Genomic DNA, 20,557 nt, shown 5'->3' with positions numbered 1-20,557 from the left:
CTCAGAGGATAGTCTAGACTTTAGACATCCAAATATTGTTCAACATGATCAAGACTATGGGGATTTTTAATTGAATTAAAGCAATCTTAGTTATTAGATGACCATGATTGATGTGAGGCCAAAGATGAAATGCTATGACTTTAAAATGATGTTTTGTTGTCAAGTTGAGGAGAAGTGGGCTTGAGAGAGGATAGAGAATCATTCCGGCAGACACACCACAGATGTGAGAAGGGTTTCAGAGGATTAACTGAGGTGGGAAGACCTGTCATGACTGTGGGCAGTGCCTCCATGTTCAGTGAAGCACGAAACAAACTGAGCATCAGCAGTCACCTGTCTCAGATCCCCACTGCAGAGGAGAGTGGCTGCCTCCTCCTCCTGCTGCTGCCACCAGGAGAGCCACCAGGCCTTACTTCTACAATGTACAACTCCTTCACATTGAGGCCCAAAAGAAAACCCTCCCTCCTTCAAGAAAAAAAAAACTCTCACACTTAACAGATGGAATGCAAATCCACCTCAGAGACACTCAGTCTTATACTTTGTACTGCCCATTGTGAGCACATTCAATTTGAACATTCACTAATGTAATCTGAAAAGAAAAGATACCACAATAAGCAACAAATTATGATCCAAAAATGAAGATGAAATGTTTAAATGGATCACCTACCAGAGGCTAAGCAAAATGAAACCGTCTCTAACTGTCACAGACCTGCACGTGTGACTTCATTTGACCAACATGTTCCCTCCAAACCCAAGAGAAGGCTGCAGTAACTCAAGAACCAAACAAACCAACAGCAAACCATAGCATTAGAGTATAGCATGCAAAACAAGAGCCTACAATCTAAAATAAATACTGAACAAATGAAAAGTAAACCCAGTGAGCAGGAGGTGACCACCCTTGCATGCAGAACTGCAACAAACATACAAGGAACAGGAAAAACAGAGTTACCATCCCCACCCCACCCCCACAGGTGCCAGCCTATCTGCCATTCTGGCAATCGAATGCTTAAAGCTGGATATGTATAAGGTGTATATTGAGACCACAGTTCAAAAGCACGGTGCTTCATCTGTAAGGACTTCAAGTCACATGACGTCACGACAGCAAACTCTCCAGAAACAGGGAAGGATTGCAGGAGACAGGAAGCTGGAGTGAGCAGGGGACGAGCTCACGCTTGTTGTAAAAACCCTCCTGAGAACTGCCAGGGTCCGGTGTGAGCCCCGTGAATTCCTACAACAAGCATCCCTAATAGCCTGCTGGGCCGCAGCTCCTCCTGCGTCACTGTTCTGGGAGGCAACTGTTGAACATATGAGCCATCCTTGAGGATATGTTTAAACCACGGTGGCAGTAATGACCCGATGCCACAGGCATGACAGATGGGACAGTGACTGGGCCAGAACCTGAGCAAAAGTGTAACAAACAGACTCAGGCATTTCATAATTACAAAAGAAAAAATAGTGAGTTTCAATGGAGAATCCTGGCAAACACAGCATAACCAAGTGAGTGAGTTAGCATTGTCAGGAAAGCATTCCTCTCCTGATACAGTGTTCCAAGAGAGGCAGTGGTGTCCTTCTTACCAACACAGAACCTCAACTTAGCACGGGAAAAATCAAACCACCTACAAAATCACTCCATTGTAGAGACAGACGGAGGAAAAGGACAGGGTGAGCAGGGGACTGAGGATGAAGGAACTAGAGAGCTGCTAACTGCACCAACATGGGATTCCAGAATGCATCCTAGGACAAAAACTAATAATTCAGGGAGAAAACTTAAAATGCAAATATGTTCTATTTTTTAATTAACATTATTACATTCCGGTTATTAGTTTTGATAAGCCCTTCTGTGGCACAGGAGACGTGGTTATGTAACTGGATAATTAATAGGAGTAGTGGAGATAGATATCTCCTAGCACTCAGAGGCAGAGGCAGGGGAAGGACTACGAACTCAAGGCCAGTAAGACCCTGTCTCAAAGGAAAGGTAACTGTGATCCAGGCCTGGTGGAGTCCACCTTTAACCCAGCACTCAGATAGCAGAAGGTAAATCCCTGAGTTCCAGGCTAGACAGAGCTACATAGTGAGAGAGACACTGTCTGAAATAAAAAATCAAAAGCTATGAGGCAGGAGAGATGGCTCAGTGGTTAAGAGCACTGACTGCTCTTCCAGAGGTCCTGAGTTCAACTCCCAACAACCACATGGTGGCTCCCAACCATTTGTAATTCGATGCCCTCTGGTGTGTCTGAAGATAGGGACACTGTACTCACGTATATAAAATAAATAATTCAAAAAAGTAGAATAAAAAATAACTATTGGATGGATGAGGGGTAAATATGATCAAAGTATGTTACATGCATGTTTGAAAATATCACATTATTTTGTACAATAATACTAACAGAAATGTGACAGTGAATCATCTTAAAAAATTAAAAAATGTCTATGATGGTACAGCACCGTGGTACACCCAGTACTTGGAAGGAAACAGCAGGATAAGGAGCTCCAACTCATCCTCAGATACAGAGAATTCCAGTCACCCTGCTACATGAGGCTGTACCTCAGAGACACAATAGAAAAGAGCGACTAACAAACAATTATAATTGTGGTCTTAAAAGAATGCCTCTGAGCTGTCGCCATGGCTTGGCAGGTAAAGGCGTCTATGGTAAGCCTAACAGCCTGAGTCCAACACACAACCCTCACAAGGTGGAAGGGCAAAACGCACACTACACATAAAAAGTCATTAGGTAACACAGTAATAGGCCAGGCTGGATTTTTTTAAATATGGAGATTTTATTTACATAACACTGTAAAGTGCTATTATGTTAAAGGCTGAGCATAGAGGTGCTCCTAGCACTCAGGAGGTAAGGCAGGCCGCTCCATGTGAGCTACAGGCTGCCTGGTCTACACAGTCAGGGAGATACAGAGAGATGGGTCTCCCGAGAAAGAAAACAGAAAGTTGTTACATTCAAACAAACTAAGCGCCCAAATGAAATCACTAAAATGGTTCAGTTTTGCTGTCAAATTTTAAGCAAGAGAGTCAAACAAATCACCTATGCTTGCTAATTATTCTGCTCTGAATCTCCAGCAAAAAAAAATTTTTGACAGATTAATAGCCAAAACAATAAGTTATTTTGAATATTTGGGAGAAGATAGGTGTTTGTGAAGCAGAACATGATAGGATTACAGCTGCCAACATTCACGAGCCACACAAACACTCATGAGACAAGGTAACTTAGTTTTTATTTATTATTTATTATTTTAATTTTAATAATATTTACTTTTATATGTATGGATCTTTTGCCTGTGCACTGTACATGTCCCTGGTGCTGCACAGGGTGTCGAATTCCCGGGGACTGGAGTCACTGGAGTTGGGAGCTGCATGTGGGCGCTGGGAATTTAAGTCAGGTACTCTGAAAGTGCAGCCAGTGCTGCTAACCACTGAGCCCTCACAGAACTTCTCTTAACGGCTATTAACGTACCCTGCTTCCTCTGAGGGGAACAACTGTCTCCTTCTGGGATTTTGCCTGTGTTCCTGTTCACAAACTATGTTGTTTATTTTTAACTAAGCATTTGATTTATTTACATTTCAAATGATATCCCTCATCCCACTCCCCTCACCCCCTCCCCTTTGCCTCCATGAGGGCGCTCCTCCACCCACTCTCCCAGTACCACCTCTCTGCTCTAGCATCCCCCTACCCTGGGGCATCAATCCTCCACAGAACCAAGGCTTCCCCTCCCACTGATGTCAGATAACGATGTTTCAAGGCTCAATGTGCATCTCCAAACTCCTTCATCCCACACTCACAGCAGCTGGGCCTTAGATCCAGGTCAGCCAACAATGCGGATCTAACAAAAGTCAACCCGTCAACTGTCAAACAATAGATAAGAAAACGCTACATGAAAACAAGTAAGGATTCATGATCTGTCAAGTGCGTGCTCAGCAGGCTTGCTGGAACAAGCAGTTTTCTCAAATTGAAGCTCAAAAAGAAAAGCGTTTAAGGAAAGGCTGCTAGAAAGAAATACTGGATACCAGTCAGCTCTGTGGCAGCTTCCTCCCAGATGACTACGTTCTGCCTGCCCGAACAGACACGTGCCTGGAGAGCAGGACGGTGTCTCGGGACCTTGTAGGTCCAAAGCCCTCAGTGTTTGACTCTGTGGTTAGTATTTCTTGAGCTAGCAGGAACCACTTGTAATTGGCCAGAGCCAGCATCAGCTGTATGCTCAACTCCTTCTCAGGTGCTAGGATTCCAAGATGAAGCCATCACACTACCCGACGAACACCTACGAGAACCATGTACTCTGGCACACTCAGAGGCTTGCACAGTCCTCGGTGTATGAAAAACGAATAATTCAGAAGAACTTCCATAGGAAGGTGGGAGTCTACTGCAACTCCACTTTGGTAAAGCCAGTCAACTTCCAGGTACTTTGCCTACTTTAAATGTGTAGGGAAAAAGGTTCTAGATGCCATATTGTGAATACAATGATCACCACAGATTGTGAAAATAAGATCTAAACAACTCAGTGTGTTAACAAGCCACTGGCACAAAAATTCATGTCTCTGCAATTCTAAGAAATTTGTTTCTTTTTTTAATGTGTGTGTGTGTGTGCGCGCGCGCGCATGTGCCTGTCTGGATGTGCAGCCACATGCACACAGTACTCATGGAGGCCAGAAAGGGGAATCAAGAGTCCTGGAACTATGTTATGAGAGAGTGTGAGCCTCCCAACATGGGTGCTGTGAACCAGACCGGATCTGCAAGAGCAGCAAGTGCCCTCACCCACTGGGCCAGTCTCCAGCCCTTAGATATAAAAATAGCCAAGTGGATTAAAACAATCTGTGTTTCTTCCTTATTCACCTCAATACAATTTTTGTACATAGAGAAACGATTTTAAAATCATTCAGGGCTGAGAATAAATCTAGCTCAGTGGTAGCACTCACATTCAAAGAAGGACTTGGATTAAATCCCCAGCACAACCGGAAGATAAAAACTAAAAATCGTTCAGCAACAACAACATCTAGAAGTGATATAGAAATGTAAGTCAATAATGAATACGGAGGGACACACTTAACTAGGGACAAAGTGGACAAAAATGAAAGGTCCAAGCCCCTCTCTTCTCTAACTGTCAAGCCCAAGTGCTGGAGCTGACCCAGTGGCTCTGTGGTGCCTTACACAAGCAATCAGAGCTTGACCCCTCATGACCTCTGTAGTCACCGAATGGCATCTCTGAGGAAAGGTAGGCAGGGGAGAAAATGTACTGCCTGACAAGATGGTAGGTAGCTTGTCTATTATCTACTTAAACACAGCATCACACAAGTACATGAGACAAAGCCAGGTGACTTACTTTTATTATTTTAAGAATATTATTTTTATGTGTATGGGTCTTTTGCCCATGCACCATACATGTCCCTGGTGCTGCAGAGGGTGTCTAATTCCTGGGGACTGGAGTCACAGACTGTTCGGAGCTGCCATGTGCTGCTAACCATTGAGCCATCTTTCCAGCCCCCATAGAGCTTCTCTTAACTGTTATTGATGTACCCTCTTCCTCTGAGGGAAACAATCGTCTCTTTTGGAGAATTTGCTCATGTTTGTGCTCACAATTCATATTCTTTCTTAAAACTTTTACATAATTTCTGGTCTTGGAAATGTTTGTACTCCTGAACCTTGAGCTTGTCACAGTCAAATGCTCTGGACTGCTGTTGTAAGGCAGAAGAGAGCAAAGCTAAACTAGAAGGACACAGGCGCTGTCACTAACAGCGTCTCCCGGAGACCGAAGTCAAGGTGTCCACTTCTGAATGTGCATGTGCACACTATCATGTACGTACTTCTTTAAGCAATGGGAAAATAATTGTGCAGTTATGTTTGTTCTGAAACATGGGTGGAAATGTCTAACTATGCCTTCCAGCTCTCTCTGCATACTCCTTTAAGGAAACCTAGAACTCCTTTCTTTCCTTAAAAGACAATGAGGGACTCCTTATAAATCTCAATGGCTCAATGCTTGTTATAAGAGTGTTTTAAAACCAGTGTGGTTTATCGACCAAGTGTGTGATCCATGCTACACACGTAGCACGATGCCTAGTGTAGTACCAACTGAAAGGAGGGAGAGATAGACACACCAGCACAAGTGTCAGGTCAAAGCTCTGGGGACAATTTTACCATCTCTCTTTTGGACAAAGACTGCCACACACAAGTAGACGGCATTGTGAGGATGGGGCTCTTACTGTCCCCAGGGCTGCTACTTTTCTAGTGTTGTTCTGGTCACCTGCCAACCCTGCTTCCCTCATCTGAGGCAAGTTACCAACTTGATCTCTCCCTCCCTCCCACACTCTTCCCTCAGCTTCCAAGACCCACATTCTCCATGAAGCCTCAGCGGGAGCACAGCCCACCTCACTGTCTGCTCATTTCTTGGCTCCTCTTCTTCCCAGCCATTTCTTTTCTAACTTCCTGATCTATTATTAATATATGTGTGCATGCGCATTTCTGTGTGTCAGAGAGAGAGAGAGAGAGAGAGAGAGAGAGAGAATGAATGAATGAATGTGTAAGAGAGAGAGACAAACAGGGTTGGGCAGGGGAGATGGAACTTATTTGTGGAAGTCAGAGGACAACTTTCAGTGGCTGGCTCTTTCCTTCTCCCTTTCTTTGTGTCCTGAGATTTGATCTCACCAGGCTCACATATAAATTCCCTTACCAAGTGAGCCATCCTACCAGCCTTCTTACTAAAGCATTAATCCAAAGTGAAACAATTCAGCTTCTGGTTTAAATGCCATCAGTATGGTTATTGTTGGCTTTGCTATTGCTTCAGTGTTGGGGACAGAACCCGGAGTGTTTCACATGTTATGAAAATGCCCTGCAAATGCCCTGCACCGTTTGCCCTGCATGAGAGGCTATGTCTGGCCTCCATCTCTGGATCCTCCAGTTCTCTACCATCTGCACAACTATGTGTTAATTACTGGCAAATTTTCATCTCAGCCTCAGGCTAAATCCAGAAAACTAGATTCACACATCCAACCCTACAATACACCTCTATGCTACTAACAAACTTTTATTTCAAATTTTTACATAGCCCTGGCTCCCACCAACCCTGAGGCCTAGAGCAGACTCCCCACTTCACTGTGACCCAACCCCCTAATGTCCCACGGGTACATTTTTTTTTAATTATTTGATTTCTGACTTTCTTGGATTAACTATAAAACCTTAATGAAACTGTTACCGCACTAGAATGTATGTTCCAGGTAACCTAAGTCTGTGTTCCTAGGCCGCAGGCATGAATATTTGGCTCTAGAATGAATCTCCTACTCCCTCTGAAATCTGAACTGTTTTCACATCAATACCCCTTAATAGTCTCTTTTCAACCATGCAAGCACAGAGTTTTCCTTGAAGCCTAAGTCAGATTCTGCCCTCCTCTGCTCAAGCCCACACTGATTCTAATGTCACACGAGGAAAAGCCAAACTCCTTACAAGGGTCTGCCTTTCTGACTGTCCACTCACTCCTCCCTAGCCACACTGTCCCGTTACAGTTTCAAGGACAGAACACACTGATCTATGGTCTGTTAATGCCTCCAATCTGCAACACCTTCATTTGTAAGTCTCCTTAACAAGGGTGGAAGGGAACAAATAGTTTTAATCTCAGCACTTGGAAGGCAGAGACGTGCAGAGTTCAAGGCCAGCCTGATCTACATAGTGAGTTCCAGAACAACCAGAGCTGATAGTTTGTCTCAAACTGAGGGTTTGTCTCAAAACAAACAAACAAATGTCCCCTTGAATAAGGACTGCACTGCCCAACTCTTTGAGACTGCAACCCATCCAAGCCTCTCACAAGTACTCCAAACCTCTACCACGGTTGTTCTTTTTCTACGACATCACCTTCTAGCATGTGTCTCAATATGGATGGGGGCTGTTCAGTTGGGTTTGGTTTGCCTTCTCCTGACTATAGGCACCACTGAGGCCTAAGGGTTTTCTCCTATATCCCAAATGGATAGAATTGTTTTGTGGGAAACAATAAGTGCATTTCACAAGGCACAAAAGAGGCTTAAATAATAATATACAGCATTGCCCAACTTTATTCCAACAATAATCCATGCCTAGAAGAAACAAAGGAAGAAAACAACTTCCTAGGCAGTGGGCCAGGGGAAGGAGGCCCACCAGCACAGGTGGGAAGGGTTGACCAGGAAACATCCTAATCCACCCGGTCAGTTACCAGACACACCTGTAGCTTGTTAGAATTTACAATTTGATACAACGTTTCTGAGACAGGTCTCCTCATATAACATCAAGCTAACCTAGATTTCATTATGAACCCCAGCTGGCCTTGAACTCATCCTCATCCTTCAGTCAGCTGAGTCTCATGACTTCTGGCATCATCATTCTGCCTTACTACAAAATCAATTAAGTCTTCAGGGCAAATCCAAATTCAAGATTCTGTTCTTCTTAAAACTATGTTTACTGAAATAAATGAACACCAGATCCTCAGAATTGGGGGAAGTGCTATTTTTTACAGACGATCAAACTAGAAGAATAGAAACATTATTAGGGCTATATCTAAATTATCCAGTAGTAAATACCTGATACATGACCACAACCTGTCATCCTGGAGTCACCTACCAGGTATTTAACACTGAGGAATGTAGGCCAGGTACTGAGACAAAGCCAGAAGCTACAGCAACGTCCACACAACATCACATGACACCCCACTTCCTGAACTAAGCCTTTGAATCCATACCACCTTACAGAAAGTGATCCACATACTTCATTTACACTCTGTTAAATGAAGTTCCCATAAATCAGTTAAAACTTGTTCCCAAACACACAAAAAGCTATACTTTGGGCTCAGTAACGCCACCAATTCTGAGGAAGGGAATCTCTATACCAATAATACCATCTTCATTGTTGGTTTCAATTCGTGTAAATTCTGTTTTGGATAAATCAAAGTTATGGTAGACTGGTGTGGTGGCTCGCAGGACCTCTGGGAGTTCGAGGTATATAGCGAGTTCCAGGCCTGGCAGGGCTACATAATTAAAAGCCTATTTAAATATACATAGTTATAGATAGAGATGGGTCTGACCACCACCTTAGGGTAGAACTGAATTTCTTCGCCTCAGCAATATACAGGAGCAACGTGAAAATCTCAAAATGCAACCTAAAACCACACTGACGCGCAACAATCCAGAAAAAAATCAAATCCATCCCTGCTGTCTGGATTCTGCCCTGTGTTGATTTTTGTATATTCGCGGCACACTGAAAACAATCGGGTACACGGGAAATAATACTGTCGCTCTGAAATTTGGAAAACGAAGAGGTCTGACACATCACTGCTGTCTACAAACCATACTTCCCAAGCGAAGGACGTCCGGTCTCCGTGCATTTCCAGAACCTGTTCCCATGTTACAGAGGATAAGATAGGAAGTGAAAGATGGGGCAAAGGAGGAAAAAACTGCTTCGGCGCACGGAGCCAGGCGTTGCTGTGGGAAGCCAAGAAGATGAGCAAAAGAGAGGAAGCCCAGTGAAGTCAGGACAGGGCGACAGCCAAGCGATCCTGACAGCCCGAACCCACGAGACTCCACGGGACTCCACGGGACCCGCGGCTTGCAGAGGGCTCGCAAGGGAGCGACAGCATCCTCACCTTGCCTTTGGTCCGGCTGGCCTTGGCCTTGGCCCGGCGGGGCTTCACAGCCTCCGCCATACACTCTGCCTCCGCGACGTCGCGGTCTGTTTCTGTCAAACTCCTGCAATTCACGCAAGCCGCCCAGTTCCGGCCTCCTGAATGTCACGTGACAAACACTCCACCACTTGGGCAAGGGAAGGAGCAACAGGAGCCGGTACGGGCTGCAACTTGGGACAAACTAGTAAGGGACTACTTGTGCGCGAAAGGCTCCGCCCATTCTTGTTTAGGGCCCGCCCCGGCCCAGCCCTCGCCCCGCCTCCAGCCACGCCCTGTGAACCGTAAACTGAAGCTCGGCGGCTGGCCGCAGGATGGTGCTCAGAGCTCCCCTCTGCCTCCACAGCGGGCAGAAAGACGTTCGACATGGACCATGAAGTGCCAGAAGAGGCTTTGGCAATCTGATTTTGATACCTATTCGAGTCAGCCTAAATCTACGTTAGGTTTCCGGAAAGAAACGTTATGTCCATCCAAAGTGAACTCCTACCTGCTGTTTTGTAGAAGGGGGATGATGACACTTCCATCTCCAAGTCACAAGAATTAAATTGGTTAGTTATGAAAGGCACCTGGTTCTAGCAGACATCTCGATGTGATACTTACTATACAAATTTGCAGGCTAGATAAGGAGCATGTGCTAGAAGAAGACAGACAAAAAGGCAAAAAGAAATGAGGGGGAAAGTATTTAGTGTACATTTTGCATACTGTTGTTGCTGCTGCTGCTGCTGCTGCTGCTGCTGCTGCTGCTGCTGCTGCTGCTGCTGTTATTGTTTTGAGACAGGGTTCTTCTATGTGGAACTTGCTCTGTAGACCAGGCTGGCCTTGAACTCAGAGATCTACCTGTCTCTGCCTCTGGAATGCTGAAATAAAAGGCTTGTGCCACCTTTCCTGGTCTTTTTCTCTTTCCTTTCTTTCTTTCTATAGGTAAATCTTTGTTTAGTGTTTTATGTGCTGTGGGGACTTGAACTCAGAACCTTGTATATGCTAAGCAAGTGCTCCACACCTGAGCTATTTTAGCTCCTGTGTGATTCTTGTCCCTGAATTATATTAAACAGTTTGTTGGGTTGGAGTAGGGGATTTGGAAGAGACAGTTGTTTTGTTTCACAGAGCTAAGTACTAACCCAAACCTCCAGTTTCACAAGTTCTGTGCCATAAAGCTACACCCCAATTTTGTAGCCCCAAATTCTCAATAACAAAAAATATCGTTTCCTAGAATGTAGATGGACTTGGTGGTCCAGGCCTTTGCATATACTAATCCTAGGAGAATTGATTCTAGGACCCGCAGACCTCTGATGTTGCCTTCACAAAGGCCAAAATGCAAAACCTCAGATCCCTTATATAAAATGGCATAGTATCTTCATGAACCCTATGCAAATCTGTCTATATATTGTCTTCCTTATTTTGTTAGTACATACACAATTGTATGTTTACAGGATACCATGTAACCTTTTAAGGAGAAAGGTAGACATACCTATCCAAAACTTTTCATCATTTCCCTGAACTCAAGTCATCCTCCTGCCTCAGTTTGAGTGCCTACAACTACACACAGATGTCACCATTCCTAGCCACTATCCATATGGTTTCCTTGGTCATCTCCTAGTCTGGAACACTCTCACTGCCCCTGATCCTTTTAGTCTTTAAAGTTCTCCGAGTACCACCTACTTGTTCTACAAAACAGAATTAACACTAGTGATCCTTTCTACCTCCCAAATAGCCCTCCTGCTTTCGCGCGTGTGTGTGTGTGTGTGTGTGTGTGTGTGTGTGTGTGTGTGTGTGTTCTACTTGTTGGTTTTGCTTTTGAGATAGGGTGTCACTCTGAAGGTAAACCATGTTGGCCTTGAACTCACAGACATCACACTGCCTCTGCCGTCCAACTACTAGGATTACAAGCTTATGCCAGGATACCCATTCTGTGTGTATATTTTTCTATAAGATAGATCATAGGCGTGAAGTGTTCATCAAAGAGACAATCTTGTTCTTAATTTCTATAAATGTTTTTCAGATTTCCCTCTAATAGACTGAATTAATTTTCATTGTAACTTTGAGACAGTAAGAACACTTTGAACCTCAAGAGAACATTTCCAAACAATTGAACAAGAGTCAATCATCCAGGGGCTGGGGATTTAGCTCAGTGGTAGAGCGCTTACCTAGGAAGCGCAAGGCCCTGGGTTCGGTCCCCAGCTCCGAAAAAAAAAAAAAAAAGAACAAAAAAAGAGTCAATCATCCATAAAAGGACTGGGATTCTCATGTTATGGCCTTGCAAACAACTTGACATGAGCATGAAATAGCAGTCAGCCCATGTCTGGAACAGGGCATGTCATGAAAGGGTTCAAAGGACAACTGTTGTGCCTGGCTGGATGATACACCTCCATGATCCCATGCCGGGATCTCTGTCGCCCTCTGGTGGTCATTCTCGGGTAGTGACAACTCTTGCACAGTATTTCTGAGAAGTTGATTCTTGTAGTCAATTACTTCCTGAACAGCACCCTGTAGGTGGTCATATTTTATCATTCCTGATTACTAAATACAGGTTGTGAAACTGATGTGAAATCTGGGTAATTTAAGCTAGAATTCTTTCAGTATCTTGAGGCCGTTAGCATGTAAATTAAAAGGGTCCATCCAGCTTGCCTGTTTATCGGATTCTTGCACAAATGTGATCTCTTCTATTAGCAGACTGTTGTTTCCATAGGGGGAAAAACATGCAGAAGTATCCTTTTTCTATTATTCTTCCTTTCACAGTCTTCTGCTCGTACACACAGAGAGAGAGAGAGAGAGAGAGAGAGAGAGAGAGAGAGAGAGAGCAAGCGCAGATACAAGTATCTTCCTCTCAATCTAGGCTGGCCTCAGACTCACTATACAGAAAAAAAAAAGACCATGAACTTCTGATCTTTCTAATTCCACATCCTAAGTGCTGAGATTACAGGCGTATACCACCTTGCTGATGGTGAGAACCAAAACCAGGACTTCATGTATACTGGGTAAGCTCTCTAAAAACCTAGCTCTCTCTACCCTCAACTCGCTCTCTAAGGAGGGTTTCATTGAGCCCAGTCTAACCTTGAACTACTGAACTTCCTGCCTCAACCTCTCAAATGCTGGGATCACAGGCATGGACCCTCCACACTCAGCTAAGCGTTTACATTTCTGAATGTCCAATACCCAACCCCAGCAACCTGTGCCAGAGCCCACTTTGGCCACATACAGGGTAGGCTGGGTGTGTCAGGAAAATAAAGCAAACCAGGACCAACCCTCAACTGATGAGTTTAGGAGTTAGCATAGAAATAAAACTATGAGCTAAATTATGTCCCCTCCCCAAACATTCACGTTGAAGCCCAAAGCCCCAGGATCTCAGAATGAGGCTTGGTTAGGAGTTGGGATCTTTAGAGAGGCGGTCCTAAGGATGAATCTTCAGTGCAACTGTTATCCTTGATGGAGGGGGTAGACAAGCATAGAAAGAAAGCCCTGGAAAGAGAAAAGATGGCTGTCTACAATTCAGAGAGAAAGGCCCACAACACACTCATCCATGTTAGTCCTCAGACTGAACCAGCCTATGTCTCGATGGCTGATGGCAAGCCCCAGAACTGTGACAGTGAATCTCTCTTGTTTAAGTCACTGGGGAGGTCCAACTTTCTAATACAGTGTCATCCTTTGATTGGTCTGCGTTGTCCCGTTTTCCAGTTTCCTCCAGGGAAAGTAAAGCCCAGTCCCCCACAATGGCAACTTCCAAAGGGAGAGAGAGGCAGGGACGCCTGTCTGTCTCTGTGTCCATGTGGCACAGACATAAATGCGCACAGAGCTCAAAGGACATTCAGGAATCAACTCTTTCCTCCTACCGTAGGTTCCAAGGGTCAAACTTGAGTCCTCAGACTGGTTTGACAAGCACCTTTTGGACTGAAGCATCTTGCCAGCCCTGAAAGCACGCTTTCTCTCCATGTCCTTCTCCTAATCTCATTTCCTCCTTCACTGCTGTTTCATGTACCCACTTCCTCTGTGTGTGTGTGTGTGTGTGTGTGTGTGTGTGTGTGTGTGTAGAATAGAGTGTTCATTCCCCTCTCTTTTTTTATTGGATATTTTATGTATTTACATTTCTTTTTTTTAAGGAATTATTTATTTATTATGTGTAAGTACACTGTCGCTGTCTTCAGACACACCAGAAGAGGGCATTGGATCTCATTACAGATGGCTGTGAGCCACCATGTGGTTGCTGGGGATTGAACTCATGACCTCTGGAAGAGCAGTCGGGTGCTCTTAACTGCTGAGCCATCTCTCCAGCCCGTATTTACATTTCAAATGCTATCCCCTTTCCCAGTTTCCCCTCTGGAAAACCCCTATCCTATTCCCCCTCCCCCTGCTTCTATGAGGGTGCTTAAACAAACACACACACACACACACACACACACACACACACACACACTTCTGACTCCTTGTCCTGGCATTCCTCTAGAGTATGAAGCTTTCACAGGACCAAGGGCTTCTCCTCCCATTGATATGCGACAAGGCCATCCTCTGCTACATATGCAGCTGGAGCCATGGGTCCCTCCATGTGTACTCTTTGATTGGTTAACATACCCACTTCCTACACTGTGTGATCTCAAATCCTTCTCTCGGGACGTCCTTCTAGGTGACTTCAAGCTAAGACAGCTGACACCAGACACGGTACTTTAAAGAATCATGCTGTGGCTCCAGCCGGCCAGAAGCCTAAGTTGTCGCTGGAAAAGAATGGTGATTGACCATGTCTGAGTTGCAGCCTTGCCCTCACTGAGGCCTCTCCTACTGCCAGGAGGAACTCAGGCAAAAGAGCTGATGCAACATACTAGCATGTAAAACCATGTGGTAAGCATAGCCCTAAGGCTGTCATTGGACACAGCATTTACCAGCTGCTGTCACTGCCACCAAGGGAAAATCACAATCTAGGACACCCGGAGAATAACGGAGGAGCCACGGAGCAGCCGCGACAGCATTTAAAGAGGTCAACAAAAACAGCAAGGATAGGCATTTTGTAAAAAGCACGGTGTAAATATGAATATGAAAAGCAATTATGTCAGTTCTACATTGCTCTAGTTCCTTCAGATCCCATGAGTGGTCCGGCAGGCACATCGGCCATCCATCGTACACTGGAAACAGTCCATTCTGCCTGTGAGTGGTGGTACTTACCAGAAGATCAGCACTCAGGAGGCAGAAGCAGGAGGATCCTGCGCTCAAGGTCAGCCTCAGACACTGTGGCAGTTTGAAAATGCTTGGTCCAGAGAGTGGCACTATTAGGAGGTGTGGCCTGGTTGGAGTGGGTGTGGCCTTGTTGGAGGAAGTGTGTCACTAGGGGCATGGGATTTAAGACCCTCATCCTAGCTGCCTGGAAGCCAGGCTTCTCCTGGTTGCCTTTGGAACAAGATGTTGAAATCTCAGCTCCTCCTGCACCATGCCTGCCTGGATGCCGCCATGCTCCTATCTTGATGATACTGGATTGAACCTCCAAACCTGTAAGCCTGCCCCAATTAAATGTTGTCCTTATAAGAGCTGCCTTAGTCATGGTGTCTGTTCACAGCAGTAAGACCCTAACTAAAACAGATATACAGCAAGAACCTGCTTCAAAATGGGCGGGCAAGGCTCAAGCACCTTGCCTCGACAGAGGAGGCAAACGCATCAGTCGCCTTCCTCTCTTGCATTTATGCCATCTCTTTTACCTCACATCTGTCTAACAGCAATTCCTTCAACCCAGCTGACAGGGGAAGGAAAAGGCTCAGGCATGGTTTGAGAATAGCCCGATTCTGCATTCATTGTTTATGTGGGTGTGGCCTGCTGCTACACTGCCAAAATCTGTTCAGCTGGTCACCAAGCCACGGTGAGGGGAGACACAACCCAAGGTGAAGGATGGTGGGCTGAACAGGGCAGACGGAAGGCAGAGAACTAGAGGAGAAGTGGGTGGGTGGGCTTATGCAAATTAGCAAAAAATGTGCAACTTTGTATCTCTTACTAGTACCTCTAAGGAAATCGCCACGGCTACAGCAGGGGGTGCAGAATTGTGTAACTAGGATAACTCATCCAGTGGAGTGGGCCACCCCGGTGCTTCCTTGCTATGCCATAGAACATTCACCATTAGAGAAATGAGACTACACAAGGACCGTCCGCTGACCCCCTGTGATGTAGTGACTACTGTTGTGTGCTGAAGCTGAACTCTAAATGGTACCATGCCTCCAAAAGGCCAGCCAGTGAACTGAAACTATCCATTCTTCTCTACTCTGGGGAAAGAGGAAGACTTCTCCCCAGCAGAACGGACTCAAAGAATGGGTTTGCCCTTGACACCACAGTGTTTGTCCAGTTTACAGAGGGCCTGACATGTCATATGAAATTGCACTTAACATTGCCTTAGACTAGTGTTTCTCAGTATCTTCATTATTGTTCCTCTAAACATGTCCCTAATTGCCACTGTCATGAAATTTTAATACCGTAGGATATATTGTTTACTGATTAGATGCTAGGAAAGTGCTTTAGATCTATGAGAGAAGAGGGGAGAGGCAAGGGACTACGCGGAGATGGCGCAGTGGGTAAAGTACTTGCCCTGCAAGTGTGAGGACCTGAGTTCTGATCCCTAAAACTCACATGGACGCCAGATGCAGTAAGGCTCATCTGTAATCCCAGGACTTCTACAGTGTGGGTAGGAGTAGGGCTGGAGAGATGGCTCAGCGGTTAGAGCACTGGCTGCTCTTCCAGAGGTCCTGAGTTCAATTCCCAGCAACCACATGGTGGCTCACAACCATCTGTAGTGAGATCTGATGCCCTCTTCTGGTGTGTCTGAAGACAGCTACAGTGTACTTATAAAGAAATAAATCTTTAAAAAGGGCCAAGAAATTCCCCAAAGCGAGCCAGCTAGGCTGCTATACAGTAGCAAGTGACAGAAGACCTCGTGTCAAACATGGTGGAAGGCAGTGAGCAACACCCAAGGTAATCAACTCTCTAACCTCCACACGTGCAGAGCGGTCCACACGTGCAGAGCGGTCCACACGTGCAGAGCGGTCCACACGTGCAGAGCGGCGGGAGCCCGAACTAACTCTCTCTCTCTCTCTCTCTCTCTCTCTCTCTCTCTCTCTCTCTCTCTCTCTCACACACACACACACACACACACCACAACACACATATATACACCACATACATACACAGACACCATACCACATACACCACACCACACATACCACACACACATACACCACACACATTCACACCACACACACACCACATACATATTACACATACCATACGTGTGTGTGTGTGCGCGCACACACACACACACACACACACACACACACACGGAAGGAAGTACGTACATCTGAGAGGAGATGTACATTTAACACACGAATACAAATTAAATCCCAAATCATCAGAAACTTTTATTTTACTTCATGTCAAGCAGGGGGAAAAGCCATAAAATTAATATTATTTTACACTCATGAAACACGCTCACATCAGTTATGCTGATTGATAGAAAATACAGATCATTGAAGGCCAACAATAAATAATATACTTAAAAACAGAATCTTCTATGTGCAATAGACAACTTCCTGAGGTTATCCAGTTTGGGGAAGTCGATGGACCTTTGCAAACCTGAGTTCCTCAAAATGATGCCCAACTGGTGCAAATCCCCTGCCGTGCTGCGAGGCTGCCACAGCCGGGCGCATCTTAGCTGAGAAATAACTGATCTCTGTGTGGGGAAGGGGTTCTCACCGTGTATCCAGGCTGATCTCAGACTCACCAGCCTCCTGCCTCAGCCTCCCGCATGCTGAGATTACCAGGCCCAGGGTTCAATCTTATTTAAATCAATTTGTCCAACGTCCTGGGGAAAGCTCTTACACAGAGGACAGGAATGTGACTGTCCTATGCCGTGGCACAGACACACAGACATTTACAACATGCCAGTAAGAAGCAATACTAAAGACTCTGTCCTAAGTGTCCACGTCCTGCTGTGAGAATGCCTCTTTGTTAAGATTTATTTATTTCAAGTGTGTGAGTACACTGTCACTGTCTTCGGACACCAGAAGAGGGCCTCAGATCCCATCACAGATGGTTGTGAGCCACCATGTGGTTGCTGGGAATCGAACTCAGGACCTCTGGAAGAGCAGTCGGCGCTCTTAACCACTGAGCCATGCCTCTTTAAATGTTCCAGAGCACAGCAGGAGGAGACTTTCTGTAAATATTTGAGATTGAATAAGGGCTTTAAAAATCCTAAATCCTTTTGAGGAATCATTAAAATAACATATTTTTGAATCTATTTTTTTTTCAACTTTCCTGTCTCAGAATCAGTCTACAGACTGCCACAAACGTAATCGGCAGCCCCATCATACCTTCCTAGAAACGGACAAGAGGGCACTTTACAATCCAGGGCCTCACAGATTAAAAGCTCTCTGCGCATGTGTCTGTGTCTGTGGTTTATTCAGTACGCTGCATTTTTTTTATAAAAATAATTCTGACATTTAAATTCTAGTCATTTTACTGGCTGAAAAAATGTTAGCCAAATATCCTTTTTAAATGTGTTTCTGTATCTGTGTGAGTGTATGTGTATGTATGTGTGTGTGCAAGTGTGTGTGTGTGTCTGTGTGTGTGTGTGTCTCTGTGTGTTTGTATGTGTGTGAGTGTATGTGTATGTGTGTGTGTGTGGTGTGGGTATGTGTCTGGGCAGGGGTTGTCTGCACCTGCACATGTCAATCACTGCCATGCACACATGTGGAGGCCAGGCACCAATATGGAGCAGGTCGTCCACTTGCTCCTTTATGTGGGTTCCAGGGATGGAGCTCAGGTCACCATGCTTGCCCAGCATCTTCACTCCTCACCCAGTCTGCATGAGCATGGCAGCCGCACAAAGGGCTAGACCAGCACTGTGCCAGAAAGTTGTGCCCTAGGACGGGTTCTGTCGCTGGCTGTCGGGATTGTAAGGAAACTGATCTCCTCACACTGCTGGATCTGTGAAAGGAGCGAGTCCAGTCAGATGCTTCTTCCTCTTCCAGCTAAGAACAAAGGCAATTTTAAACAGCACACCACGGAGGGAGGGGGCCCCTGTGTCCAAAAACAGCCCTCCTTCCCACAGCCCAAGTTGCTTCTTTGGAAACTGGCACCATCCTCTGCACCCCTGCTCAAGCCAACACTCAGAATCCAGAGTGGCTTTGCTTCCCCGACAGAAAACACTCACAACCTTAGTAACTAGCCAGGAAATAATAATTCTTCCTTCTGGAACAGTATGTAAACTCTCCGAGGGGAGAAAGAAAAAGGACTCTGCAGAACTCTACTCAGCTAGGTTGAGTCTACTATAAATTTAAAATATCAAAAAAGAATTTTTTTTGATAACGGTTCACATCAAAGTCTTCATGATTGATGAGATTTGGTTATGGATTATGCTGCTCTCGGGGCCTCTCTTCGTGTCACAGAAGCAGCAGCTGAGGAAAGCTTCCTTTTCTGAAAGAAAACAGCACAGACATTTCATCTGAATGACCTAGTCATACCAACTTAGGAGTGTGTTTGGTCAAGGAAAACAGCGAGCAGAGAGTCGCCACGGGAGGTCTTCATGGTAATACCGTGTGCACTGAGATTTTTGATGCACGTGTTTTAAATTCAAAAATTATATAATCTGCGTTTACTAAGCATATTAGAGTTAAAAACAGAAATAAAACCCAAGATCAACAACTACTGAACAAGTTACTAATGCCTAATTCTCCTGGGAAATTTCAACCCATAAGGTACGTTCAAATATGTGAAGAGTGTAATACATTGCAGAACTGAATTAACTAAACCAGGATCCTTTCCTTAAAATTCTCTGAAACTGAGGCTGGAGAGATGACCCAGTGGATAAGAGAACTTGTTACTCTTCCATAAGACCTAAGTTCAACACCCGTCTCAGGCAGTTAACAGCTGCCTGTCACTCCAGCTTCAGGAGACCCAACACTCTCTCCTGGCCTCTGCGGGCAACTGCACACATGTGGCAGATAGGGAGGGAGGGAGGGAGGGAGGGGAGAGGAGGGAGGGAGAGGAGAGAGAGAGAGAGAGAGAGAGAGAGAGAGAGAGAGAGAGGAGAGAGAACTTTTAAAATTCTCTGAAATTGTGTCAATCATCTATTAACAAGCTGAGTCTCTATTCATTGACCTTGGTGCAGACATTAAAATTATACAGTTTGAGAGAGACTGCTCATTAAATATGGAGGCATTAACATCTCGAGTTCACACATCAGATTCCTGGATGCAAGGGAACCTGAGATCTACATCAAATGCTGGTCTCAAGCTTGTAGCACTGGGCTTTATCAAGATATGAGCAGGAAACAAAGAAGTAAAATGTGTATTTATATAAATATATATAATTTATTTAATAAGCTCTTGGGGCTGCCAGTGCTTGGTCCCACAGCTGTCGTCTCTGCTATGATCCAGAGAGTAGACTTGGTGATGGGTGATTCACTTACTATGTCCCTGCTTTGTCTCTGAGAGACAGACACATGAAGAAGATATTATGACCGGTTGTAAAGACTACAATTTATAATATATCATATTCACACCTATCTAGAGGGTGGAAAATTCTACATCTTCAGTGTCCATCTCTTTTATAGCAAAGTTACTCACATCTTAAACATATTTATGAAGCAACGCAAGGCCTTATATTTCATATAAATTGATACCAGATAATTATTCTATTTAATTGAGACAACTTGGCTCCAGTCCTACAACTAACTGGGAAAAAGCCAGCAAGTAGGTGGTGAGGGCCTGAAGCGATGTTTGATATGCTAATCTCCCAGTACTATCTGGTGAGTAGAACACAAGACTTAACAAATAGCCAGAGAGCAGGGGCGGGCGGAAAACCTGTTTTGTTTCCTAACTGACAGTAATGTCATCGATACCAGGAAGAGCTGAAGTGACACTTTTCCAGGTCCGCCATGACATGACTTCCTGCATCCAGCCAC

At 45.0% G+C, this 20,557-nt stretch overlaps 2 protein-coding genes across 6 annotated transcripts in view; both read right to left on the bottom strand.

Annotated features, from left to right (window-relative positions):
* Positions 1-9,755, bottom strand: part of Epg5 (ectopic P-granules 5 autophagy tethering factor) — a 97,589-nt gene extending 87,834 nt beyond the window's left edge. For 2 of the 3 annotated variants that reach the window (XR_597059.4, XM_063277498.1), the window contains exon 1: positions 9,601-9,755. Coding sequence is in view for 2 of the 3 variants with exons in the window: in XM_063277498.1 (XP_063133568.1) it covers positions 9,601-9,660 (60 nt within the window). In the remaining variant the exon portion in view is untranslated. The remainder of the gene's footprint in view (positions 1-9,600) is intronic. The other variant, NM_001427613.1, reaches the window with a different exon arrangement.
* Positions 9,756-16,992: 7,237 nt separating this feature from the next.
* Pstpip2 (proline-serine-threonine phosphatase-interacting protein 2) overlaps positions 16,993-20,557 on the bottom strand; it is an 86,140-nt gene continuing 82,575 nt past the window's right edge. For 2 of the 3 annotated variants that reach the window (XR_005496027.2, XM_039096774.2), the window contains exon 14: positions 16,993-19,068. The gene's annotated coding sequence lies outside the window, so the exon portion shown is untranslated. The remainder of the gene's footprint in view (positions 19,069-20,557) is intronic. The other variant, NM_001271281.1, reaches the window with a different exon arrangement.

This window comes from Rattus norvegicus, chromosome 18 (assembly GCF_036323735.1).
Source record: "Rattus norvegicus strain BN/NHsdMcwi chromosome 18, GRCr8, whole genome shotgun sequence".
In the NCBI taxonomy this organism is placed as follows: domain Eukaryota; kingdom Metazoa; phylum Chordata; class Mammalia; order Rodentia; family Muridae; genus Rattus; species Rattus norvegicus.
This window is presented reverse-complemented; position numbering and strand designations above follow the sequence as displayed.